Below are 22,161 nucleotides of genomic sequence, written 5' to 3'. Positions count from 1 at the left end.
AAACTAGAACTCAAGAGTAGAAAGTACAAATGAAGCAAAATCCACTGGACAATACTTCAAAAGAAGAGAATGAAATGAACAGTTAGAAATGGAAGGAGGCATTATCACCACTACTATTACACATTTGATATGTTCAATAGTTTGTAGGTGGCAATACAGAGAATTTTCGCTTTGAAAATTATTTTAGTAACTGCAGCATCCAGAACTTCACATGAAAGAGCTGTGCAGCAGAACCTCACCTCTAAATGAAACCAGAATGAACAAAACACAGTTCCATGCCTTGCACTTTAACAGAACAAAATGGTGCAACAAGTGAAACTGGTCATATTTTCAATATTTCACAACACCAGTAAAAGGTTTGGTCCTTCATTGCCCACCTGCAAAAATTTGCACATTTCTATGAAATCCTACACAGAACAATTGAACTATGAGAAACCACAGGAAGTCCTAATCTCCTGCCATTAGATCAACACCTTTACGAACATATTAACTCAAATCATTAACTACATAACCTGTAAGTTTAACTACCTACGCATAGCAAATTCTCTATCGAGACATAGATGTTTCTTACTTAATAATATAGTAAACAGCTTCGTAATGTAACTGATCTCTGCAGACAAATTAAAAAACTGTATAAAAACCAGCAGTTTGGAAACCTACCTTTTCAAACTTATTTTCTTAAATGTTAACTTTATTCCCGATAAACAGAAAAATTCATTTCACACCCACCCTCCTCAGCAGACTAACATAAATTTACGCTCATCTCCTTAAGTAAGAAATATTTTCTGAACAAAAATAGTATATACCATACTTTCGATGTTCGCCAAAATTGCTGTATCAGCAGCAAGTGTACCACATGGCTCAGCTTCTGCAGACAACACGTGCGGCGGCTGCAGCTGCCAATCCCAGTACAGCACGCTCCAGGTGTCAGGTAAATGGGACAGTTAGGAGTGATGCTTCTTAAAAAATTTGAGATCCAGCAAAGTGAAAGTCTGGCAACAACATTCCACCAAATATTTCAGCTTGTAGCCAGTGTGATTTGGTGGAGTAATAAATCAGCATCAGTGTAGGAATGGTTCAAGTCCGGAGAGGAAAAAATGGATGGAAGGTTTAACTGCAACACTGCCATCAGCTACCCGCAACAGCTAACCCGCAACACCGCTTACTCAGCCACCGAACGACCCCAACACAGCCTCTGCCACTCTCACTGGCTTGGCAGCACTCTCAGCCACCCGCCCTGCGGTAGCGGAAAAACATCGTTAGATCTCATATCTGAGCTCTGTGGCAACTTTTAGTCACCAAACAGTATTTCATCAGTGATATGTCCAAAATTTAGTCTTGTAACTAATAAACTCCCTCATGATAAAACTCAAATTAATGTTTATAAATACTGGAAGGAGTACACAAGATGAAATACTGTGAGGTTAAGTAGAAAGGGAGACAAGGAGTCATTATGAAGCATATGCAACTACACTTCTTATACAATGAGTGTATTAATGCAGTAAGGTATTAACCTCCAAATCCATGCTCTTGCCTTAAACAAAAATTCAAGTTATGTGATACACAGAGGTGACAATCAGACTAACACTGACATTCCAGATTATGTAATATTGAAAACTCTTATGCTGTTACTACAGGACGTTACAAAAATTACAGAGTAGTACGCTGTATAATGAAAAATGAAAAACTTGAGAGAACTACTGTATGTATATATATACTGTCACTCAGACCTACATTTAAATAGCATGTTTTGTTACACTGAACACAAATGCTTTGCAATTCCTAAAAGCACTAGAAGTAATCTGAAAAATAAGATATTCCTTAATGTTTCCTTGGAAATATGAATTTTCCTTAAGCACCTACCATCTGAAAATTTATGAAATGAAGCACTTTTACACAATAACACTCACTTCCTATAATTTACACAAAGGGTGGGACAATAGTGGAAAATTTGTTAACTGATCAAAGTAGCTTAATGTTTAATGCACAAACATTTACCAGTTACACAAATAAATTCACAATTCCTGTGAGATTGTTACAAATAAGAAATTCAAAACATTTTTAAAAATGCTACAGGAGATACATTACTACAGGCAATTCAGATTTCATTCCTACTCAGAACAATAAAAAAATTTAACAATATGTATGAAACCTATAAGAAAAACTTTTCTTGTGATTTAACCAGAAAAACTTTTCTTGTGATTTAACTGTTTCCCAATTGATAAAAACAAAAGTTTCAGCTCTGGCATTAAAATATTGAAGGGGGCCTCAACAATCAATGCATATGTAGCATTTCTGTCCATGACAAGCAAATAACCACCACAACTTCAGCCAGAAAAAGAAAGTCATGTCCATTCAACTTTTTTATATCTATGTAGTTCTTTTGAAGATGAAAACTCAAAGTTTCAGTTACAAACACTTAACGCTTTCATCATGACAAATCATCAATACCTTTCCTTGCAGAAGACTGCTTCCACCACTAATCCACTAAAATGTGCAGAAACAATCCAACTGCAGCAAGTAACCTGGAAGCAGAAGCAATGAAGGAAAATATGAAATACAATTTGCAACGGGGAAGCGGGAAAGTAAAAAAATGCATGGTTCATCAAAACTTACCTATTATTCACTTTGATCTTGATCGAGATTTGCTCCTGCTGTCGCGAGCAGATTTGCTACGTGAGCGTGATTTGCCACGTGAACTCTTGCTATCAGAACGTGATCTGGAGCGTGATCGAGATCTTGTGTACGAACGACGGCGGGATCTTGAGCGAGAGTAACGTGATCGTGAGCGCGAACGGCTCCTTGAGCGGGATCGGCGCCTGGAGCGTGATCTCGACCTGCATAATATGGAAGAAGGGCACAAACAAAATAAAAAGCATAAACGAATCATAAAGATCTCATATGTGAGCTATAACCAATGCCCACATGAAATGAATCACTTCCTGATTTATCACAGAAAGCAGTTACGGAAAGTGATAGCCATGTGTCAACAATGAAATAGTTTTGGAATAAATCAGCAAGTGGTGCACTGATCTATACTTACCTCCTGCTACGGCGACTATGCCGACGATATGGCGATGATGGTCTTCCATAACGTGCCATCTGCACTCTGAGCTCCCTACCATCCAAGAGACGTCCATCCATGGCATCAAGTGCATCCTCTGCATCTCTCTTGTCATAGAATCTGAGAGAGCAAAAACTTTAGTTAGCAATAAGCATACTTATAACTTCAAAAATTAAGTTACACTGCCACTAATGCACTGCTTATTATTGCACCATGTTTGAAATAAAGAGGTACATCACACGTCAAGAACCCTCAGGGCTGCAATTAATATCTAAGCCTGTGTTAATCCAGCAGCAATGTGTTAATTGAAAAAACACTGCTGCTGGATATTGCACAAAGCCCAAAAACTGAACAGGCAAGAGGAAGGTCAAGTCAGAATTAATCAAAGAGCAATGAAACCACACTTCTAATGACTTCAGAATTAATCAAAGGGCAATGAAACCACACTTCTAATGACTTCATCTCACAAGGATAGCATTTGAAGTTTGTATCGATTTTTTTTATACATTTGGACAAAATGGAACTGACAAATTGCAATGGCATTGTCACCGTAAGCTAGAAGGTGCAATCACACCAAGTGATCTATTTTACAAACATTGGTGCAGTTAAAATGCTGAGTACATTAGAAGTTGAGTCACATGCACGGCCTAGCAACAAAGTTACAGCAGATATTCTGGAATCTCTGAATAAACTTACACTGAAAATGTGTGCCAATACGAAAAATTTATACTGCAGTACTTGATAAGGAGTTCAGAAGGACCCAGAACTAAAAAAGGAATACAAAAAACAACAAAAAATCAAATGTACTTCTTTCCTTACAATCGCAATCAGATTTAGCTGACATTCTCGAAATGGTAATTTAAGACTTCTGTTGAGGCGGCTTTCACAAGAAAGTGTACCTGCACATGAAGTCAAATCAACTCAACTCAACAAACACACAATATGAGGAAAGCCGTAAATTAGCATATTTCCATATCACACTTAATAGCTAGCAATTGAGCTTACTCCCAGGTATTTAATACATCATTTCCGGGTAAGCCATGAACTAAAGGCCGAACAACAATTTTTACAAAAATTTAATCCAAAGGCAAATAGATTATTCCCATAAAAACAAAAATTGGCAGTCAAAACGTTGAAAAGGAGTGTCAGGAAATTCAGGAACGTTATATACCCTGATTACATTACTAACATCGAGAATTTCCCAAGGGGAAAAAACTGAAATAATTTGACGGCTGAAATTCACACTTCAAAATATTACCTTCGCGTAACTGTATTCGTCTTAGAATCAGGAATTCAGCTGAATGATGTAATTATACAACTGAGGAAAATACTTAAACTACTCATAAATACACATAAAATTCATATAACGTTTATATAAGAAAGGGAATTTGTTAACATTTTATATGCGTAGCTAAGGTGAAAACGAGAGAAACTACGTAGTATTTATGTCAAATAGCTCACGACTGTTTAACGTTTCAATTTCAACCGCCAGACAATAAAACATAGATTCAACAGTGATAAACAGTATAACTCTTCAAAAGTATCATAATCTTGTAAATGAAATGTGTTATCTGCAAGATGGCCGAAGTGCACAAAAGGGGTCCTTCTGACGCCATATTGCTTTCAGGAATATCACACTTTGATTAGTATTCCATTTCATCTCTCTTACCTTACAAATGCGAAACCTCTGCTCTCTCTTGAAAATCTATCACGCGGTATGTAAATATCACCCACTTCTCCACATCTTTCAAATACGCGACGCAAATCTTCAGGTGTTGTTCGGTAAGTGAGATTGTCTACTTTCAAAGAAACCATTCCCTCTATACGAGGGGGCGGCCTACCGTAACTCATTTTATTTTTCTCTTGCAAAGAGCAATCACTATTACTGACAAGTCTACCTCACAGCAAACTCCTGCAGCAACAACGGCTACAAGCCTTTTCCTCCTACCAGCCCTACTGCCCGCAACAGATCAATCTCCACAATGGCGAACCCTCTAGCAAGATCGTGATACCGGAAGTAACAAATATGGCGACTAGTCAACACAACAACTTACTATGTTGTTTCCATTATAAGAGGTCGCCTGAGACATAATATTTAAAAATTGAAAGCAAGAAAAGCCGTTTCCTTATGATTAATATAAGAAAAAACTACTTTAAATGTAAGAAGTACTCTCAACATTTTATTTACTTTTTACAACTACGATTGCATGTCTTGAGAGACTACGATAGTCAAAACGAAAATAAAATTTACTCACCTCACAAATGCAAAACCTCGACTTTCTCTAGAAAATCTGTCTTTTGGGATATAAATATCCCCGAGCGTTCCAAATTTTTCAAAAACTCGCCTTAAATCTTCAGGTGTCGTTCTATAGGTTAAATTGCCCACTTTCAAAGAAATCATGCCATCTATTCTTGGTGGCGGCCTCCCGTAACTCATTTTGATGCTTAATCGTAACAACAGCCGTTTCAGGAAACAAATATTACCTGTTTCTTATTCGCGTGGGTGCTAACAACATTGATATCAACTTAAACACACAGATATTGTCTCAAACGCAGTAGATAATCACTCGCTTTACAAAATGGCCTCCGTTAGAATACGTATGACGTCAGTTGCTATGGTGATGTACAGCGTCGTAAGACTACGGTCGTCGTGTAAGCACATCCTTTTTAGTTGTTTCTATTTTTGTGGATTACTTTTGTAAACTGAAATTGTATCAACCATAATTTTTATTAATATTTAGAATTAATTTATTTAGCAATGCTGTGAGTAATATCTAATATTTTTAGACAGAAATCTATTAGGTCGGTATACTTGATTTATCATATTTTGGTACTGCGCCATAGATTGCATTGAAGCATTTTTAACTGCCGTGTATGATCGAAGTAATAAGATATTATTTTGTACTACAATCATAAATATCTCTCTCTCTCTCTCGATGGGAGGCTCTTGGCGTTCAAACAAAATAACAACAGTACGAAACTACGAATGGATAAGTTCTGCAATCTGCAAACGCTAAGAATAAACAATGACAGGTGAAAGACTTGTCGTTGTAAAGAGCGCTAGCCAGGTGTATGTTTGATTACATAAGTGATGTACCGCACTTAGGAAATGAAGTGTCCGACAACACTTCCGATTGACAAAACGTGCTGTTCTATAGTTTCAGGTAATACCTGCGCGCGCTCGTTTTTGCATCGGTTCAGCTATGTAATGCCCTCAAATCTTTTGTCTAATCCAATGAAATACTTTCCTACGACATTGCCATTAGATTTATTTTCCCTCGCGTATTTTGATATATAAGGCGTTCTCTCCAATCGACAGGACGGTCTTTCTCCTTTCCGGAACCTTGTTGAAGATTATATGCGCAAAGTTGCTGTGATCAGAATGAAACCTTAAGGTCTCTCTCTCTCTCTCTCTCTCTCTCTCCTCGATGTTATAATGCAGAATTTAACCACAAACAACTATGACAGTTGCTGAGAAAGCCTTTATTGTGTAAATGGCAGTGAATTATTAGTAGCTGCACATCCACTCTTGCGACAAACCGTCAAGTGGTCAGTTTGCGAATGGCTGGTGGTTCACTACAGAAAACCGATTTAATTTTCTCTTGGTCCATCTTAACATTAGCATTACGCACGTGATTCGTGAGACACATTTACACGTAAGGATGTACGAGTATGTAGTTTTGAGTTAATACTGACAACCGTACAGTAATAGTTGATTTTTAACAATATACAGGTAATTGGAAAATTGTCATGAAAACTTTCGGTGGGTGATTGTGATGTTCACCAGACAGAAGGAAGGAATTATTAATTTTTGTCGATTTTAGTGTAAATTTCGTAAAGGGGTCTGACGTACTCGTGAGTTTTCCTAGCAAAGTATCTCAAGATAGTACCCTTATAATTATATAACAAGAGGAAGTTAAGGAACCCCATGCCTCTCCTTTGGTAAATAGGTTGTTAATCAAGATACACAGCTACATTAAATAACTTAGTTCCCTGTACAGTTCAGAAATGTACAGGGAATCACGAATGTGATTAATGACAGAACGATTGAAGATTTAAGAACCAGGAAACGCACAGCTGCACAGGATTTTTGGTACACAGTTTCAGTTGCAGGACTGACTTGAGTCTAAAATCTGCAGGTACACTGACTATGATCTCTAACTTCAATTTACAACAAAGTGTGACATCAGACCAAATAGTTTAGGCAATGACAAACTTTATATTTTTCATCAGAATGTATGTAATGGATCTAAGTAACAAACTGGACCAGTTGTCTGTCTGCATTAATGACACTGATGCAATATACAATGCCCATATATTATGTTTGACTGAACATCATTTGACAGAAAGGATTGAAATGGTGCAACTATATATGTACAACCCAGCCAGCGATTTATTTTACTAGAAATACAATAGATGAAGGTGGAGTAATAATGCATGTTAAAAATAATATAATGTACAAGTCTGTAGGTGTAAAAAAAGGTGTTGAACATTTCGAGGCTTGTTGAATTAAACTCCACATTAATGCTCTGCCTGTTATGTGATTACTGTTTACAGAGCACCTCAGGAAAGCTTAGTCTATTCCTCAAGCAAATAGAATCACTTTTAACTCGCCTGTTCTCGGAAAACAAAGAAATAATAATGATTGGCGATTTTAATGTAATTTTTCTTACTTGTAATAATGATAGAACAGATTTTGAGAATGTAGTGAGTTGTTTCAGTCTGAGGGCAGTTGTTGGCTTTCCCACAAGTACTGCACAAATCTGATTGACAATATTTTTGTAGACAATAACACACTTGATAACATGTGTAACAAAAATCTTAAATGGCCTTTTCGACCATGATGGGCACTTGTTAAAAATGCATGATGCAATACTCCGGCAGACAAGAGTAGTTTTACCAATCGAGCTTCTATACTAATCAATAGTGAGAACCTGGAAACCTTCAGCAGACATTGGCAGCAGTTGGAATGAGACACACTATATCAGGCTAAAGACGCCAGTGATAAATTTAACACATTGCTGAATGAATTTGTTACCATTATTGAAGCTGTAATTCCCAAGAGAATTTCAGAAAGCACCAATCTGAGTGCTTACAGGAGACAATGCATTGCTAAGGGAATCAAAACAGCCAGTAAAACAAAGAGAATGCTTTATATGTCTCACTCAGAAACTGTAACAAACCTCAGGATAGGGAGCACTACAAATTATACTGTAGCATCCTAAAAAGTGTAGCCTAATAAAAATTCAAGAGCATGTTTATTAATTCTGAAGTTAACAATAAAAATATTTGGAAGGTGGTCAAAAGGGAGACAGGAAAAACTGCAGAAGATACAGACAGTATCGAAGTGTGTCGTAATGGAAGCTTGGTAGGTGAAGGCATTATAGTTGCCAATATCTTCAACAACAATTTTTTGACAAAGCAGATCAAATTGGTTGTAAAGGGTGTAGAGTTGAAGCCACGAATCTTCTACAAAAAGCAATGCAGAACAAAATTAGTCTGATGCCTGTACCTTGTATTACAACTGAAGAGATTGTGAAGGTAATAAGGCAAATGAAAAATAAAAATTCTACAGGTGTGGATAATATATCTATCAAAGTAGTATAGCACTGCTGCAAATTTATTTTTGAAGTTCTCCGTCACATATTTAACGAGTCCATAAATCAAGGTACCGGAACTGGCCCTAATAGACTCAAATATGTAATTGCGAAACCACTGTTCAAAAAAAGGTGATAAAGCTGATTTTTCCAACTACTGGCCAATTCCATTGTTAATAAGTATCTCTAAAGCCCTCAGAAACTAATGTTCAAAAGAATCATGGACCGTCTGAATAAAAATATAATCCGTAATAAAAATCAGTTTGGATTCCAAAAACGGTACTTCAACTGAACTCGCCATTTTCTCATTTGTTAACCAACTCCTTGAATCTAAACAATAAAATGTCTGCAGCTGGAATCTTCTTTGGTCTGTCTAAAGCATTCAGCTGCGTAGATCACAAAATTCTACTTACGAAGGCTGACCACTACGGATTAAATGGTAAAGTAAGGATGTGACTCGAGTCATATCTAGAAGGCAGAAGGTAGTTCTGAACAATTCTGCAATGTAATCTGCCTGCTCTGACAGAGGCACAAGAAAGCGTGGGGTGCCACAGAGCTTGGTGCTTGGTCCCTTACTTTTCTGCATCTTTAGTAATGATCTTCCATGCTGTATAACACAAAAAGCACACTTCACCCTGTTTGATGATGACACAACCATTATGATGGACAAAACACCCAACTGTAGTCTAGAGAACACTGCGACCATTGTATTCAAGGAGGCTCTAGATTGGTTCACTTCAAATGGTCTGTCACTCAATGTTAACAAGACTCGGTTCATTCAGTTTCAAACGGGCAAAAAAAAAAAAAAAAAAAAAAAAAAGGGGGGGGGGGGAAATATTGAAATAAAATGTGGTGACAAAGAAATATTGGTAGTTGATCCTTCCAAATTCCTGGAATTAACACATAAACAACAATCTAAACTGGTCAGTTCACATTAACAACATATGTGTAAGATTGAATTCAGCAGCATGTGCCATTCGCTCTATTTCATCTGTTTGTGATTTGGAAACAAGGCTGTGTACCTAGGATATTTCCTTTCACTCATGACATATGACATCATGTGCTTCATGAACAATAACCATAAAAGTTTACAAATCAAACAGTGAATATCATGATCATGATACAAGAAGTAAACACAATCTTCACAAAAATATAAAAAAAATCCCAGCATGGTAGAGAAAGGAGTACATTATTCAAGCATAAAAGTATACAATAAACTTCCGTCTCATGTTATATCAGTCATTTGGGACATGACTAAATTTAAAAAGTAGCTGAAACTTTATATTTTGAATAGTTGTTTTTATTCTTTACAGGCATTTTTTGACTGTGTGTAAAGTTAGTACAGTGTGTTTAATTTTAAGCATTCCTATAAGAACTGACTATGTAGCTCTGGCATATCAATTGGTGACAGAATGTTTTTTATATGTATTAGAAGGTAAGACTAATAATTTGTTTGCTTATCGTTATTACTACTGTAATCTGTATTGTTGTTTTAACACTTGAACCTCCTGTATCTTTTTATATATGATTTATTTTGTAATCCTCATGAATGTTTAGATATGGTTATGGCTAATAATCTGACACATTCTACATCCTAGTGATACACTTGCTGCAAGGATCTATGGAACACGAAAATAATTAAATAAATAAAATAAAATAAATAATGGGTGAGTCTTACAGTGAGCCTAATGCTAGCTCTAATTTAATGTATTCTGTAGTTTGAAGTAATTTGTAATGAGTTTGTATTCACTTTTAAAAGAAGTTTTTCTGAAAAGATATCAAATGCAAGACTTAGAAGTCATTAAAAATACATTGGGTCACTTCATGTGTTGTAGTCTCCTCACAATGAAAAAGTGAGGCAGTTGAAGGCATTTGATTGTGCCGGTCAAAAATATATTGGAGAAGTTAAATTTTTATGGAATATGTAATTCGGTACACATCTGCTTTACTTTATATTTGAGAAACAGAATGCAGAAAATAATCCTGGGCTGTTCGAGTAGTACAAAGAGAGACCCCACACAACATCTAGACGGAGAGAAATCACAGTGGGAGTCTGACAATATGTGATTATTGGTTCTTTATTATTCTTGCTTTATGTTAGTAATCTACCATCTCATTTGAATCATGAGGCAGAATTAGTACTGTTGGCTGAGTATACAAACATTGTTGGGAAGTCAAGAAAGAACCATCAAGAGAGAAAATAATAAATGATGATTTTGTAAAGTTACTGACTGTTTTTGCGCAAAGGGACTAGCTTTAGACTTTGAAAGAATGCAGCTCATTCAGTTTTGTACTATCAAAAATATCCCCCCCCCCCTCCTCCTCCTCCTATTAACATACCAGTGGTATACTAACAATAAACAGGGTAGGAATTTTTAAGTTCTTACAGGTGTGAATTGATGAAAATTTAACTGGAAGAAGATGGAGATGGAGATTGAGAATCAATAACCTACCGATTAAAAGTATCATTGTTACACTGCAAAAACATTTCTGTTCGACTACTTTTGTTATAAGAACAAATATTAACGTTGAGGACATAAGAGTTAACATATTTTACTCCACCTTAGACAGAAAGTATTCCTTGCAAAATAGAAAGCAATTAAAATTCTATGTGGGACCCACACACATCTTAGTGGCACCTCTTTAAGGAGCTGGGGATATTAGCCATAGCCATGAACTAAATTTATTCACAATTAGTTGTCAGTATTCTACCTGAACTTAAGGGTAACAGAGATATCTGCATTACCATATTATCATTTAATGAATTTAACTTTTACGCAGAAATAAAATGTATGATCGGTAGAAGTGTTTTCATATTTAGCTTGGAACTTTTTTTTAACACCATAGAGGAATTATTGACTAAAAAAATTGAAATAGCAAGCATGTTACCTTTAAATATTTTTTCATTTCCTTTTTTTAAAATTTGTGTTTCATCTTTGTTCAGTTGACAGAAGTTCTTAACAACGTGAATAACCAACTACAACCTTGAATACAAAGTACAAGCTCAGACTGCAACTAGAATGAGGCAGCAGCATCGGTAAGTCAACCATTACCTCAACAGAGGAACCATTTTAGCATTTGCCCTGAGTGATTTGTGAAACCAAGAAAAATCTGATCATGATGACTGGCAGATGGAGAATCAATAACATCCAGATTAAAAGTATCATTGTTACACTTACTTTGCTCAGTATATAGTAACCATGTTATATTTGCAGTATCAATTTATATTATAAATGTATCATCATAAAAGAGCACTACAACAGGGTCATTCCATGTCAGCCCCCCACCCCCTCCCTGTGGGTCTGGGGGTTAGAATAGGCCCGAGTTATTCCTACCTGTCATAAGATGGGACTAAAAGGAGTCTCACACTTTTCAGCCCTTTGAGTTCGGGTCCCATTCTATGGTTTGACCTGCCACTTTCAAAATTCTGTGGAAGTGCGGGCCATATCGGGAAGGACGCCTTACGTGGTGCACAAGTTATCCATAGTGCTCTTAGTTTCGATCTCCTGAATGTCTTGTCATGGCTTTGCATCTCCACCTGCGATTCAACTATTTGGGCGAGGACAGTTTCCGAGGTATGTCATCTTCTTCCGTTGTCTCCAGTCTTCTTTCGCCCCCATGACGATAATGGATTTCTCTGTGCCCAATATCCAGCACAGTAGCCAGTCCGTTGTGGTGGGGCAATCATGTACCCATTTGGTGGTAGCCCCCTGACAACACAGAGATTGCACTGCTGATGCCCAAGATGTAAACTCCCCACATATGCCAAGGAGTAGATGCCTGTCTTCCTGGGGCATCAGGACCCTCAGCAATGACCATCATGCCAGGTGGCCTTTGCTGTGCCTGGGTGGTGCCCATGGGGAGAGCCCCTGATCGGAGTGGTTGGTATCAGGGCAGATGATCCACAAAGAAGCAAACTAAGTCATCTCTTGCTGGTGACTGTACGGCACCAGCAGTCCCTAGGAAGGGTAAGATCGAATACAGTGCCAACAGGTATGACCCTAAATCATTTCCCTCCCTCACTACAACGTGGGAGGAACGTAGAGCTACAGAACAGAGAGAGCCATATTTGCCTCAGTTTTTAGAATGCAGCAGAACTGATGGTGACTCCTTTCTACCTATTAAGCCTCAGTTTTTTGTTGAACACCTTGAGGATAAGTTTGGAGAAGTGACAGCACTGTCCAAGATGCTAAATGGTGCAGTCATGATTCAGACAGCATTCGCAGCCCAATACCAAGTGTTACTTGCCTGTGACAAGCTGGGTGATACTCCTGTTTCCGGCACTCCCCATAAAAGCCTCAACATGTTCTGGGGCGTCATTTTCCATCGCAAGCTCCTCTTGCAGTCTGATGACGAGCTTTGCATCAACTTAGAATGGCGGGGTGTTCATTTCGTCTGGCGCATTTACAGAGGACCCAAAGACAACAGGGTTGCTACCGCTGCCTTCATCTTGGCCTTTGAGGGAGATTCATTGCCAGAAAAGTCAAGATGATGGTTTACCACTGTAACGTTAAACCATACATGCTGTAAGTGCTGGCACATGTCTTCCCACTGCACTTCCAGCGCCGCATGTTGAGACTGCGAATGTTCACTGCACCCATATACTCTATGTGCACCTTCTCTGACTTGCATCAACTGTGGAGAGCACCACTCCCCCTTCCCCCTGCGGGTCTAGGGGTTATAATAGGCCGAAGGTATTCCTGCCTGTCGTACAAGGCGACTAAAACGAGTTTCACACGTTTCGGCCTTTATTTGATGGTCCCCTGTAGGGTTTGACTTCCATTCTTCAAAATTTTCCCCAAGAGCGAGCCAATTGGGGAAGAGCGCATTAGAAGGTGTGTCGTGTCCATTGTGCATTGAGATCTTATGCCTACTTTCTCGTTGTCGCATTGCAGTACTGCCCATTCTCCATCTCTTGGGCGAGGACACCTTCCTGGGTGTGTTTTCCACCATGCACTATGCAGTGTCGATTTCTGCGTCGACGATGACCATGAACTTCTTTGCACCTGATATCCAGCACGGTAGCCAGTCTATTGTGGTGGAGCCGCCATGTACCCTGTTGGTTGTAGCCCCCTGACCACACAGGGATCGCTCTGCTGATGCCTGCGCCATTAACTCCCGACGAATGCCAAGGGGTAGATGCCCATCCCCCTGGGACATCGGGACTCCTGGCAATGGCCATCCTGCCAGATGGCCTTTGCTGTGGCTAGGTGGTGCCCGTGGGGAGGTCCCCTGGTCGGAGTGGGTGGCATCAGGGTGGATGACACGCGATGACGCGTAGTCCATCTTTCTTGCTGGTGGTGAAACACCAGCAGTCTCTAAGTGATCACGAGCTCAATTCAACGTACAGAAGTACAACCCCAAATCGATCCCCTCCCTGGCCACACCATGGGCGGAACATCAGGCTAAGAATGCCAGCGGATCTTATTCGCCCCAGTACCTTGTATGTTCGAGAGCTGATGGGGAATCTTTCATGATGATGAAGCCTCAGTTTTTTCTTGAGCATTTAGAGGACAAGTTCGGGGAGGTGGAGGGCTTGTCCAAAATGAGATCTGTGTCAGTCTTGATCAAAACAGCATCCTCTGCCCAGTCATGGGAGTTACTCGCTTGTGACAAGCTGGGGAATGTTTCTGTAACCATCATGCCCTATAAGAGCTTAAATATGGTCCAGGGTATCATATTTCACAGAGACCTTCTTTTGCAGTCCGACGATGAACTGTGTGCCAGTTTAGAGCGGCGAGGTTTACATTTCGTCTGGGGTGTCCACCAGGGTCCGAGGGTAATCAGGTTGCCACCAGTGCCTTCATCTTGGCCTTTGAGGGTGATACATTGCCTGAGAAGGTCAAGGTGATGGTCTACTGGTCTGATGTAAAGCCCTATATCTCTCTCCCGATATGGTGCTTTAAGTGGTGGAAGTTCGGCCATATGTCTTCCCGCTGTACTTCCAGCATCACATGCTGAGATTGCAGACACCTATCACATCCCAATACTCCATGTGCCCAGCCTCCCATCTGTGTGAACTGCGGAGAGCACCATTCGCCTTGCTCGCCTGATTGCAGGATTCTCCAGAAAGAAAGGAAAGTCATGGAGCCCAAGACCCTGGACCAACTGACCTACACGGGGGCTAAGAGAAAATTTGGACGCCTGCATCCTGTGCGTGTGATATTGTCTTACGCCGCCACTACTACAGTTCTGGCACCATCAGCTCTGCCAACCCAGGTCACCTCTCAGAGCCGGAAGACAACACTTGCCCCTTTGACAATGGGGGGCATTTCCCTCCCTGTTGCTCCTGAGCCACCTAATTCGGAAGCACCCCCCCCCCCCCCCCTTCAACCATCGTGGATGTCCGTCCCCTCTTAAGTCTCCTTCGGCTTCTCTCACTAGAAAGGGGTCCCTTGGGTCATTCCCTTCCCAGGTTCTTTCTAGTGGGAAAGACGACACACCCGCCAGTGGCTGAAGAGCCCAAGAGCAGCTGGTCGTAGGACTTCACGGTCATCCTCAGTCTTGGAGCCTGAGCCAATGAAGTCCTCTAGGCCAGGGAAACTCGACGAGCAGCGAGGGAAATCCAAAAAGAAAACCTTAAGACCAAGGAAATTGTGGTGGCACCCACACCACTGCTACTTACAAGCTCTGCAGCTGAGGATGGGGTGGAGATTTTGGCGTCCGCTGAGGACCAAGATCTCGCCAGACCCTCAGACACAATGGATATAGAGTGCTCAGGCAATAAACTGGTGGCAACATGTGACTCTGAGGTGTAAACTGCCTCATTTAATGTTCCCCAGCTTCCCAGTGTCTCAATGTCATCCTCCAGTGCAGTTGCGGTGGTTTTTTCCACCACCTGGCTGAGCTACGGCAACTGTTAAGCATTACAACTACTATCTGCATTGCCCTCCAGGAAACCTGGTTCCCAGCAATGCAGAAAGCTGCCCTGCACGGATATAAGGGATATTACAGGAACCGTAGCGACTATAATCGAGTGTCAGATGAAGTTTGCATTTATGTCCTAAATGCAGCCTGTAGTGAACATGTGCCCCTTCAAACCCCTCTTGAAGCTGTGGCTGTCAGAATAAGGATGACACAGGAAATATTTGTTTGCAATGTATATTTTCCTCCAGATTGTGCAGTACCCCTGAATGTATTAGCTGCACTGAGTGATCAACTCCCTAAACCTTTCCTACTTCTGGGAGATATTAATGTGCATAACCCTTTATGGGGTGGTACCATGGTTACTGGCTGAGGCAGAGATGTCGAAACTTTACTGTCGCAGTTCGACCTCTGCCTCTTAAATACTGGGGCCGCCATACATTTCAGCGTGGCTCATGGTAGTTACTCGGCCATTGATTTATCAATTTGCAGCCCAGGACTTCTCCCATCTATCCACTGGAGAGCACCTGGTGATCTGTGTGGTAGTGACCACTTCCCCATCTTCCTGTCACTGACCCAGCATCAGGCTTATGGACGCCTGCTCAGATGGGGTTTGAACAAGGCAGACTGGGGAACTTTCACCTCTGCTGTCACCTCGGAATCTCCCCCACGCAGTAACATCAATTGATGGTTGAGCAGGTGACCAGCACAATTGTTTCTGCAGCAGAAATCATGATCCCTCGCTCTTTAGGGTGCCCGGGGGGTAAGGCAGTCCCTTGGTGGTCGCTGGAAGTCACTGAAGCAATTAAAGAGTGTTGGCGAGCTCTACAGTGGCATAAGCAGCACCCTTCCTGGAGCACCTCATAGCCTTTAAATGGCTCCGTGCCCGTGTTCGCTAGCATATCAGACAATGGAAGAAGACGTGTTGGGAGAGATACATCTTCACCATTGTTTGCCACACGTCACCTTCCCAAGTCTGGGCAAAGATTAAACATGTTTTCGGGTACCAGGCCCCAACAGGTGTCCCCGGTGTTACCATAAATGGCGAGTTATATACCGAGGCAAATCGATTGCCGAGCCCTTTTCTGAGCACTTTGCTCGAGCCTCTGCGTCGGAGAATTACCGCCCGCCTTTCGCACACTCAAACGGCGGCTGGAAGGGAACGTCCTCTCATTCACTACATGCTGCAGTGAATCCTATAACACCCCATTTACAGAGTGGGAGCTCCTCATTGCCCTTGTACATTGCCCCGACACAGCTCCTGGGCTTGATCGCATCCACAGCCAAATGATTAAACATCTCTCATCTGACTACAAGCGACATATTCTCGTCGTCTTCAACTGGATCTGGTGCGATGGCGTCTTTCCATCACAATGGCGGAAGAGCACCATCATTCCAGTGCTCAAACCTGGTAAAAACCTGCTTGATTTGGATACCTGTCAGCCCATCAGCCTCACCAACATTCTTTGTAAGCTGCTGGAACGTATAGTATGTTGGCGGTTGGGTTGTGTCCTGGAGTCACAAGGCTTGCTGGCTTCATGTCAGGGCGGCTTCCACCAGGGTCGGTCTACCACTGATAACCTTGTGTCCATCGAGTCTGCCATCTGAACAGTCGTTTCCATACGGCGACACTGGATTGCCATCTTTTTTGACTTATGTAAAGCATACGACACAACTTGGCGACTTCGTATCCTTGCCACATTGTATGAGTGGGGTCCCTCGGGATCACTCCCGATTTTGATCCAAAACTTTCAGTCACTCCGTACTTTCCGTGTCCAAGTTGGTCGCTCCCTTAGTTCCATTCATTTCCAGGAGAATGGAGTCCCACAGGGCTCTGTATTGAGTGTCGCTCTATTTTTAATGGCCATTAATGGTCTAGTAGCAGCTGTTGGACCCTCCGTCTCACCTTCTCTGTATGCAGACGACTTCTACATTTCATACTGCTGCTCCAGTACTGTTGTTGCTGAGCAGCACCTAGAGGGAGCCATCCACAAGGCACAGTCATGGGCTCTAGCCCACGACTTCCAGTTTTCAGCCACAAAGTCATGTGTCGTGCACTTCTGTTGACGTCATACCATTCATCCGCAACCCGCACTTTACCTTAATAACGATCCACTCACTGTAGTGGAGACATGTCAGTTCCTAGAGCTGGTTTTCGACACGCGATTGAGTTGGCTCCCTCATCTTCGTCAGCTTAAGCAGAAGTGCTGGCAGCACCTCAATTCCCTCCATTCCCTGAGCAACACCAATTGGGGTGCAAATCGCTCTCTGCTGCTGCAGCTCTACAGAGCCCTTGTGCAAACCCTAATTGCCTACGGGAGTGTGGTTTATGGTTCGGCAGCACCTTCAGCATTGCATTTACTCAACCCTGTGCACCACTGTGGGGTCTGATTAGCGACAGGAGCTTTTAGGACGAGTCCAGTGACCAGCGTACTGGTGGGGGCTGGTGTACCTCCGCTGCAGATCAGATGTGAGCAACTGCTCGCCAGTTACGCAGCACATATTCGTAGTTGCCCTGAGCATCCAAATTACTGTCTCCCACATCGGCAGCCCAGATCGGGGCTAACGATGGCGGTTCGCGTGCGGTCCCTTCTCTCCGAACTGCAGTCCTTCCCTTTATCACCTCTACTTGCGGTGCATTCACATCCGCCTCCATGGTGAACGCTTCGGCCGCAGCTTCATCTGGACCTTTTGCATGGCCTTAAGGACTCCATTAATCCCCCTACTCTCCGCTGTCACTTCCTCTCGATTCTTGACGTGTTCCGGGGCTCTTTAGTCGTTTACACCAATGGCTCAATGGCTTACGGTCACATAGGCTTTGCATATGTTCATGGAGGACATACTGAGCAGCACTCCTTGGCAGTTGGCCACAGTGTTTTCACTGCAGAGCTGGTGGCCGTATCTCGTGCTGTTGAGTACATCCGCTCCTGCCCTGGTGAGTTACTTCTCCTGTGTACTGACTCATTGAGCAGCCTACAAGCTATCGACCAGTGCTACCCTCGCCACCCTCTGGTAGTGTCCATTTAGGAGCCCATCTATGCCCTGGAACAGTCCCGCCGTTCCGTGGTGTTTGTGTGGACCCCGGGATATGTCAGAATCCCCAGCAACGAACTTGCCGATAAGCTGGCCAAACAGGTGATGCGGAAACTGCTTCTGGAGATAGGCATCTCCAAAGCTGACCTGCATTCTGTCTTACAACGCATGGTTTTCCGGCTTTGGGAGACAGAATGGCGTAACAGCACACACAACAAGCTGCGTGTCATTAAGGTTCAAATGGCTCTGAGCATGCATGTCATTAAGGAGACTATGAATGTGTGGAAGTCTTCCATGCAGGCCTCTCGCAGGGAATCAGTTGTCCTCTGCTGGCTCGGCATTGGCCATACGTGGCTAACGCATGGTTACCTACTCCGTCGCGAGTACCACCTCTGTGTTTCTGTGGCTCCCAAATGACAGTCGTCCACCTCTTGCTGGACTGCCTACTTTTAGCTGCTCTGCAGCAGACTTTTAACTTTCCCAGCACCCTGCCTTCGGTGTTGCGCAGCAATACCCTCACAGCAGCTTTAGTTTTATGTTTTATCCGCGAGAGTGGATTTTATACTTCTGTGCAGGTTTTAGCGCATGTTCTTTGTCCCTCTGTGTCCTCCACCCTAGTGCTTTTAGGGTGGAGGTTTTAATGTGTAGCAGAGTGGCTGGCTTTCCCTTTTTATTCTCGTGGTTGGCCAGCCGCTGTAATCTGCTTTCATGTTTTACTCTCTTCTGTTTCTTGCGTCTGTCTTTTGTTGTCTTGTCCTCTTTTGTTTGTCTTAGTGTTCTTTGCCTTCCCTTCGTTGTTGTGGCTTTCTCTTTCTTTCCGTTTTATTCTCACACTTGTGGCATTGTTTTATTAGGAACAAGGGATCGATGACCTTGTAGATTGGTCCCTTCTTCCACCTTTAAACCAACCAACCAACCACTCCCCCTTCTCGTCAGAATACCCAGTATTCGAAAAGGAGTGGAATGTCATGGAGTACAAGACCCTTGACCGGTTGACTTACACAGAGGCTAAACGTAAATTTGAAAGATTACACCCCATTTGGTTGAGATCGACATATGCTGCAGCTACATCACCATCTCCGTCCCAATTGCCAGTGGTTCCTCACTCTGTGCCACGGATAGTGGGCCCTCCAAGCCACCAGAATACAACTGCTTTCTTGGTGGTAGGGGGCAAATCTTCCTCCGTTGCTCCCAAAGCACCTACTTTGGGAGCAAGGCGCCCCCAAACATAGGGCACATCGGTCCCCTCCCCACTGCTGGAGAAGCAACTGCCTCCTCCAGCTTCTCTCATGTGGGAGGGGTCCCTTGAGGTCCTCTCTCCCAAGGTCTCCAATGATGCCATGGCGGACACTCACCAGTGGCTCATAGAGCCAAAAGCTGCTGGACGAAGAGCTTTATGGTCTTCCTCTGTGCCTGAAGCTGCTTCGGAGTAGTCTTCCCAGCAAGCCCCCAAGTGAAGCGAGAGAGCAAGCAAACTAAGAAGAAGTCTGCTAAGAAACAGGACCCTCTGGTGGCCCCAACACCACCACTCCCTATCAATTCTGCATCTGAGGATGTGGTGGAGATCTTAGCATCCCCTGTGGACCTGGATCTCACTGATGCCTCATCCACCATAGAAATGGCTACAAATACTTAATCGGTGGCAGCAGGTGACCCGGAGACATAACTTGGCTCTTTGCGCGCTTCATGCATTCGCAGCCTCATGATAATGTCATCCTCAAGTGGAGTTGCGGTGGATTTTTCCACCACTTGGCTGAGCTACAGCAACTGCTTTCTGCATTGGCCTTCAGGAAACCTGGTTCGCGGATATGCGGACCCCTGCCCTCCGGGGTTATAGGGGATATTACAAGAATCATAGTGACTATAATAGAGTGTCAGGTGGAGTTAGTGTCTATGTCCTGAACCTGTGCCCCTTCAAACCCCTATTGAAGTTGTGACTGGCAGAATAAGGACGATGCAGGAAATATCTGTCTGCAACGTATATCTTCCTCCAGATGGTGCAGTACCCCTGAACACATTGGCTGCACTGATTGATCAATAGCCTAAACCTTTCCTACTTTTGTGAGATTTTAATGCTCATAACCCCTTGGGGGGTGGCACCGTGCTTACTGGTCGAGGCAGAGATGTTGAAAATGTACTGTCACAACTCTACCTCTGCGTCTTAAATACAGGTGCCCCCACACATTTCAGTGTGGCACATGGCACATATTTGGCCATTGATCTCTCAGTTTGCAGTCCTGGCCTTCTCCCATCTATCCACTGGAGAACACATGACGACCTGTGTGGTAGTGACCCCTTCTCCATCTTCCTGCCACTGCCCCGGTATCTGGCCCATGGACGCTTGTCCGGACGGGATTTAAACAAGGCCGACTGGGAAGCCTCCACCTCTGCTGTCACCATTGAATCTCCCCCACATGGTAACATCAATGTGGTTTCAAATAACTTCCGGGAATTCAGCCAGGTAACACTTTCAGCGACCGCCAATATTTCGGCCTGTTTCTTTAGATACGTTGACGATACCTTCGTTGTTTGGCCTCACGGTAGGGAGAATTTGAATGTCTTTCTAGAACATCTGAACTCGATCCACCCGAACATTCGTTTTATGATGGAGCACTTTTGAGTTCCGTTAAGGATGATCTTGGACTGCGTAAGGCGGGTGTATATCGTATTCCTTGTAGCTGCGGCGTGGCATATATTGGTCAAACTATCAGGACCGTGGAGGACAGATGTACTGAGCATAAACGGCACACATGATTACAGCAGCCAAATAGATCTGCTATTGCCGAACATTGCTTGGATACTGGTCACCCCATGTTATATAATAACACCGAGATATTGGCATGCACGTCCAGCTATTGGGACAGTGTCATTAGGGAGGCAGTTGAGATTAAATTAGTGAGCAACCTCGTTAACAGGGATGGAGGTTTCTGTTTAAACTCTGTTTGGAATCCGGCTCTCTCCCTTGTCAAAAAACAGAGGAACAGAGTCAATGCTGCCTCACCTGCGAATTCGTAGTCTCACTATCGATAGCTCTGACTTTGGTCATCTTTGGTGGGACTAGTGTTCAGTGTGTGTGTGTGTGTGTATGTGTGTGTGTGTGTGTGTGTGTGTGTGTGTGTGTGTGTGCGCGCGCGCACGCGCGTGTTATCTTTCCTGCTTCTGTCGGAGAACCGAGGTATTAAATTTGCATGTACGCCGCCTGTCCGTTGCAGTTTGCCTTGAAAATGGCGGGGTGTTCTCCCGCCGAAATATCGGCGGTCGCTGAAAGTGTTACCTGGCTGAATTTCCAGAAGTTATTTGAAAGTTGTATACGCCAGGAGAAACTTAGGTCTCACATCAATGTGGTGGTTGAGCAGGTAACTACAACGATCATATCTGCGGTGGAAAATGCGATCCCTCATTCTTTAGGCTGCCCCTGGAAACAGTCTCTTAGTGGTTGCCGGAAGTTGCTGAGGCAATTAAGGAGTGTCGGTGAGCTCTACAGCGGCACCCTTCCCTAGAGCACCTCATAGCTTTTAAACAGCTCTGTGCCTGCGTTCGCCAGCTTATCAAAAGACAGAAACAGGAGTGTTGGAAGAGATAAGTCTCGACCATTGGGTACCA

At 42.8% G+C, this 22,161-nt stretch overlaps 1 protein-coding gene and 1 long non-coding RNA gene across 4 annotated transcripts in view; one reads left to right on the top strand and one right to left on the bottom strand.

Moving 5' to 3' along the window:
- Positions 1–1,474: 1,474 nt before the first annotated feature.
- On the bottom strand, positions 1,475–5,678 carry LOC126236454 (serine/arginine-rich splicing factor 2). Of its 2 annotated transcripts, none has more exons than XM_049945774.1 (4): positions 5,320–5,678; positions 3,044–3,184; positions 2,617–2,837; positions 1,475–2,525 (listed from the first exon to the last, which is right to left on the bottom strand). In XM_049945774.1, exons 1-3 carry the CDS (start codon positions 5,499–5,501, stop codon positions 2,624–2,626), a joined length of 537 nt encoding a protein of 178 aa, XP_049801731.1. In that variant the 5' UTR covers positions 5,502–5,678; the 3' UTR covers positions 1,475–2,525; positions 2,617–2,623. The 2 variants fall into 2 exon arrangements, with proteins under 2 accessions (XP_049801731.1, XP_049801730.1); XM_049945773.1 differs by lacking the exon at positions 5,320–5,678 and adding an exon at positions 4,734–5,066.
- A 411-nt stretch (positions 5,679–6,089) lies between these two features.
- LOC126236455 (uncharacterized) overlaps positions 6,090–22,161 on the top strand; it is a 43,891-nt gene continuing 27,819 nt past the window's right edge. For both annotated transcript variants that reach the window (XR_007544919.1, XR_007544918.1), the window contains exons 1-2: positions 6,090–6,228; positions 11,606–11,698. This is a non-coding gene — a long non-coding RNA (uncharacterized LOC126236455). The remainder of the gene's footprint in view (positions 6,229–11,605; positions 11,699–22,161) is intronic.

The sequence above is a fragment of the Schistocerca nitens genome, chromosome 2 (genome assembly GCF_023898315.1).
Source record: "Schistocerca nitens isolate TAMUIC-IGC-003100 chromosome 2, iqSchNite1.1, whole genome shotgun sequence".
Lineage (NCBI taxonomy): Eukaryota > Metazoa > Arthropoda > Insecta > Orthoptera > Acrididae > Schistocerca > Schistocerca nitens.
The sequence above is the reverse complement of the archived record's forward strand: the minus strand, read 5'-3'. Positions and strand labels throughout refer to the sequence as shown.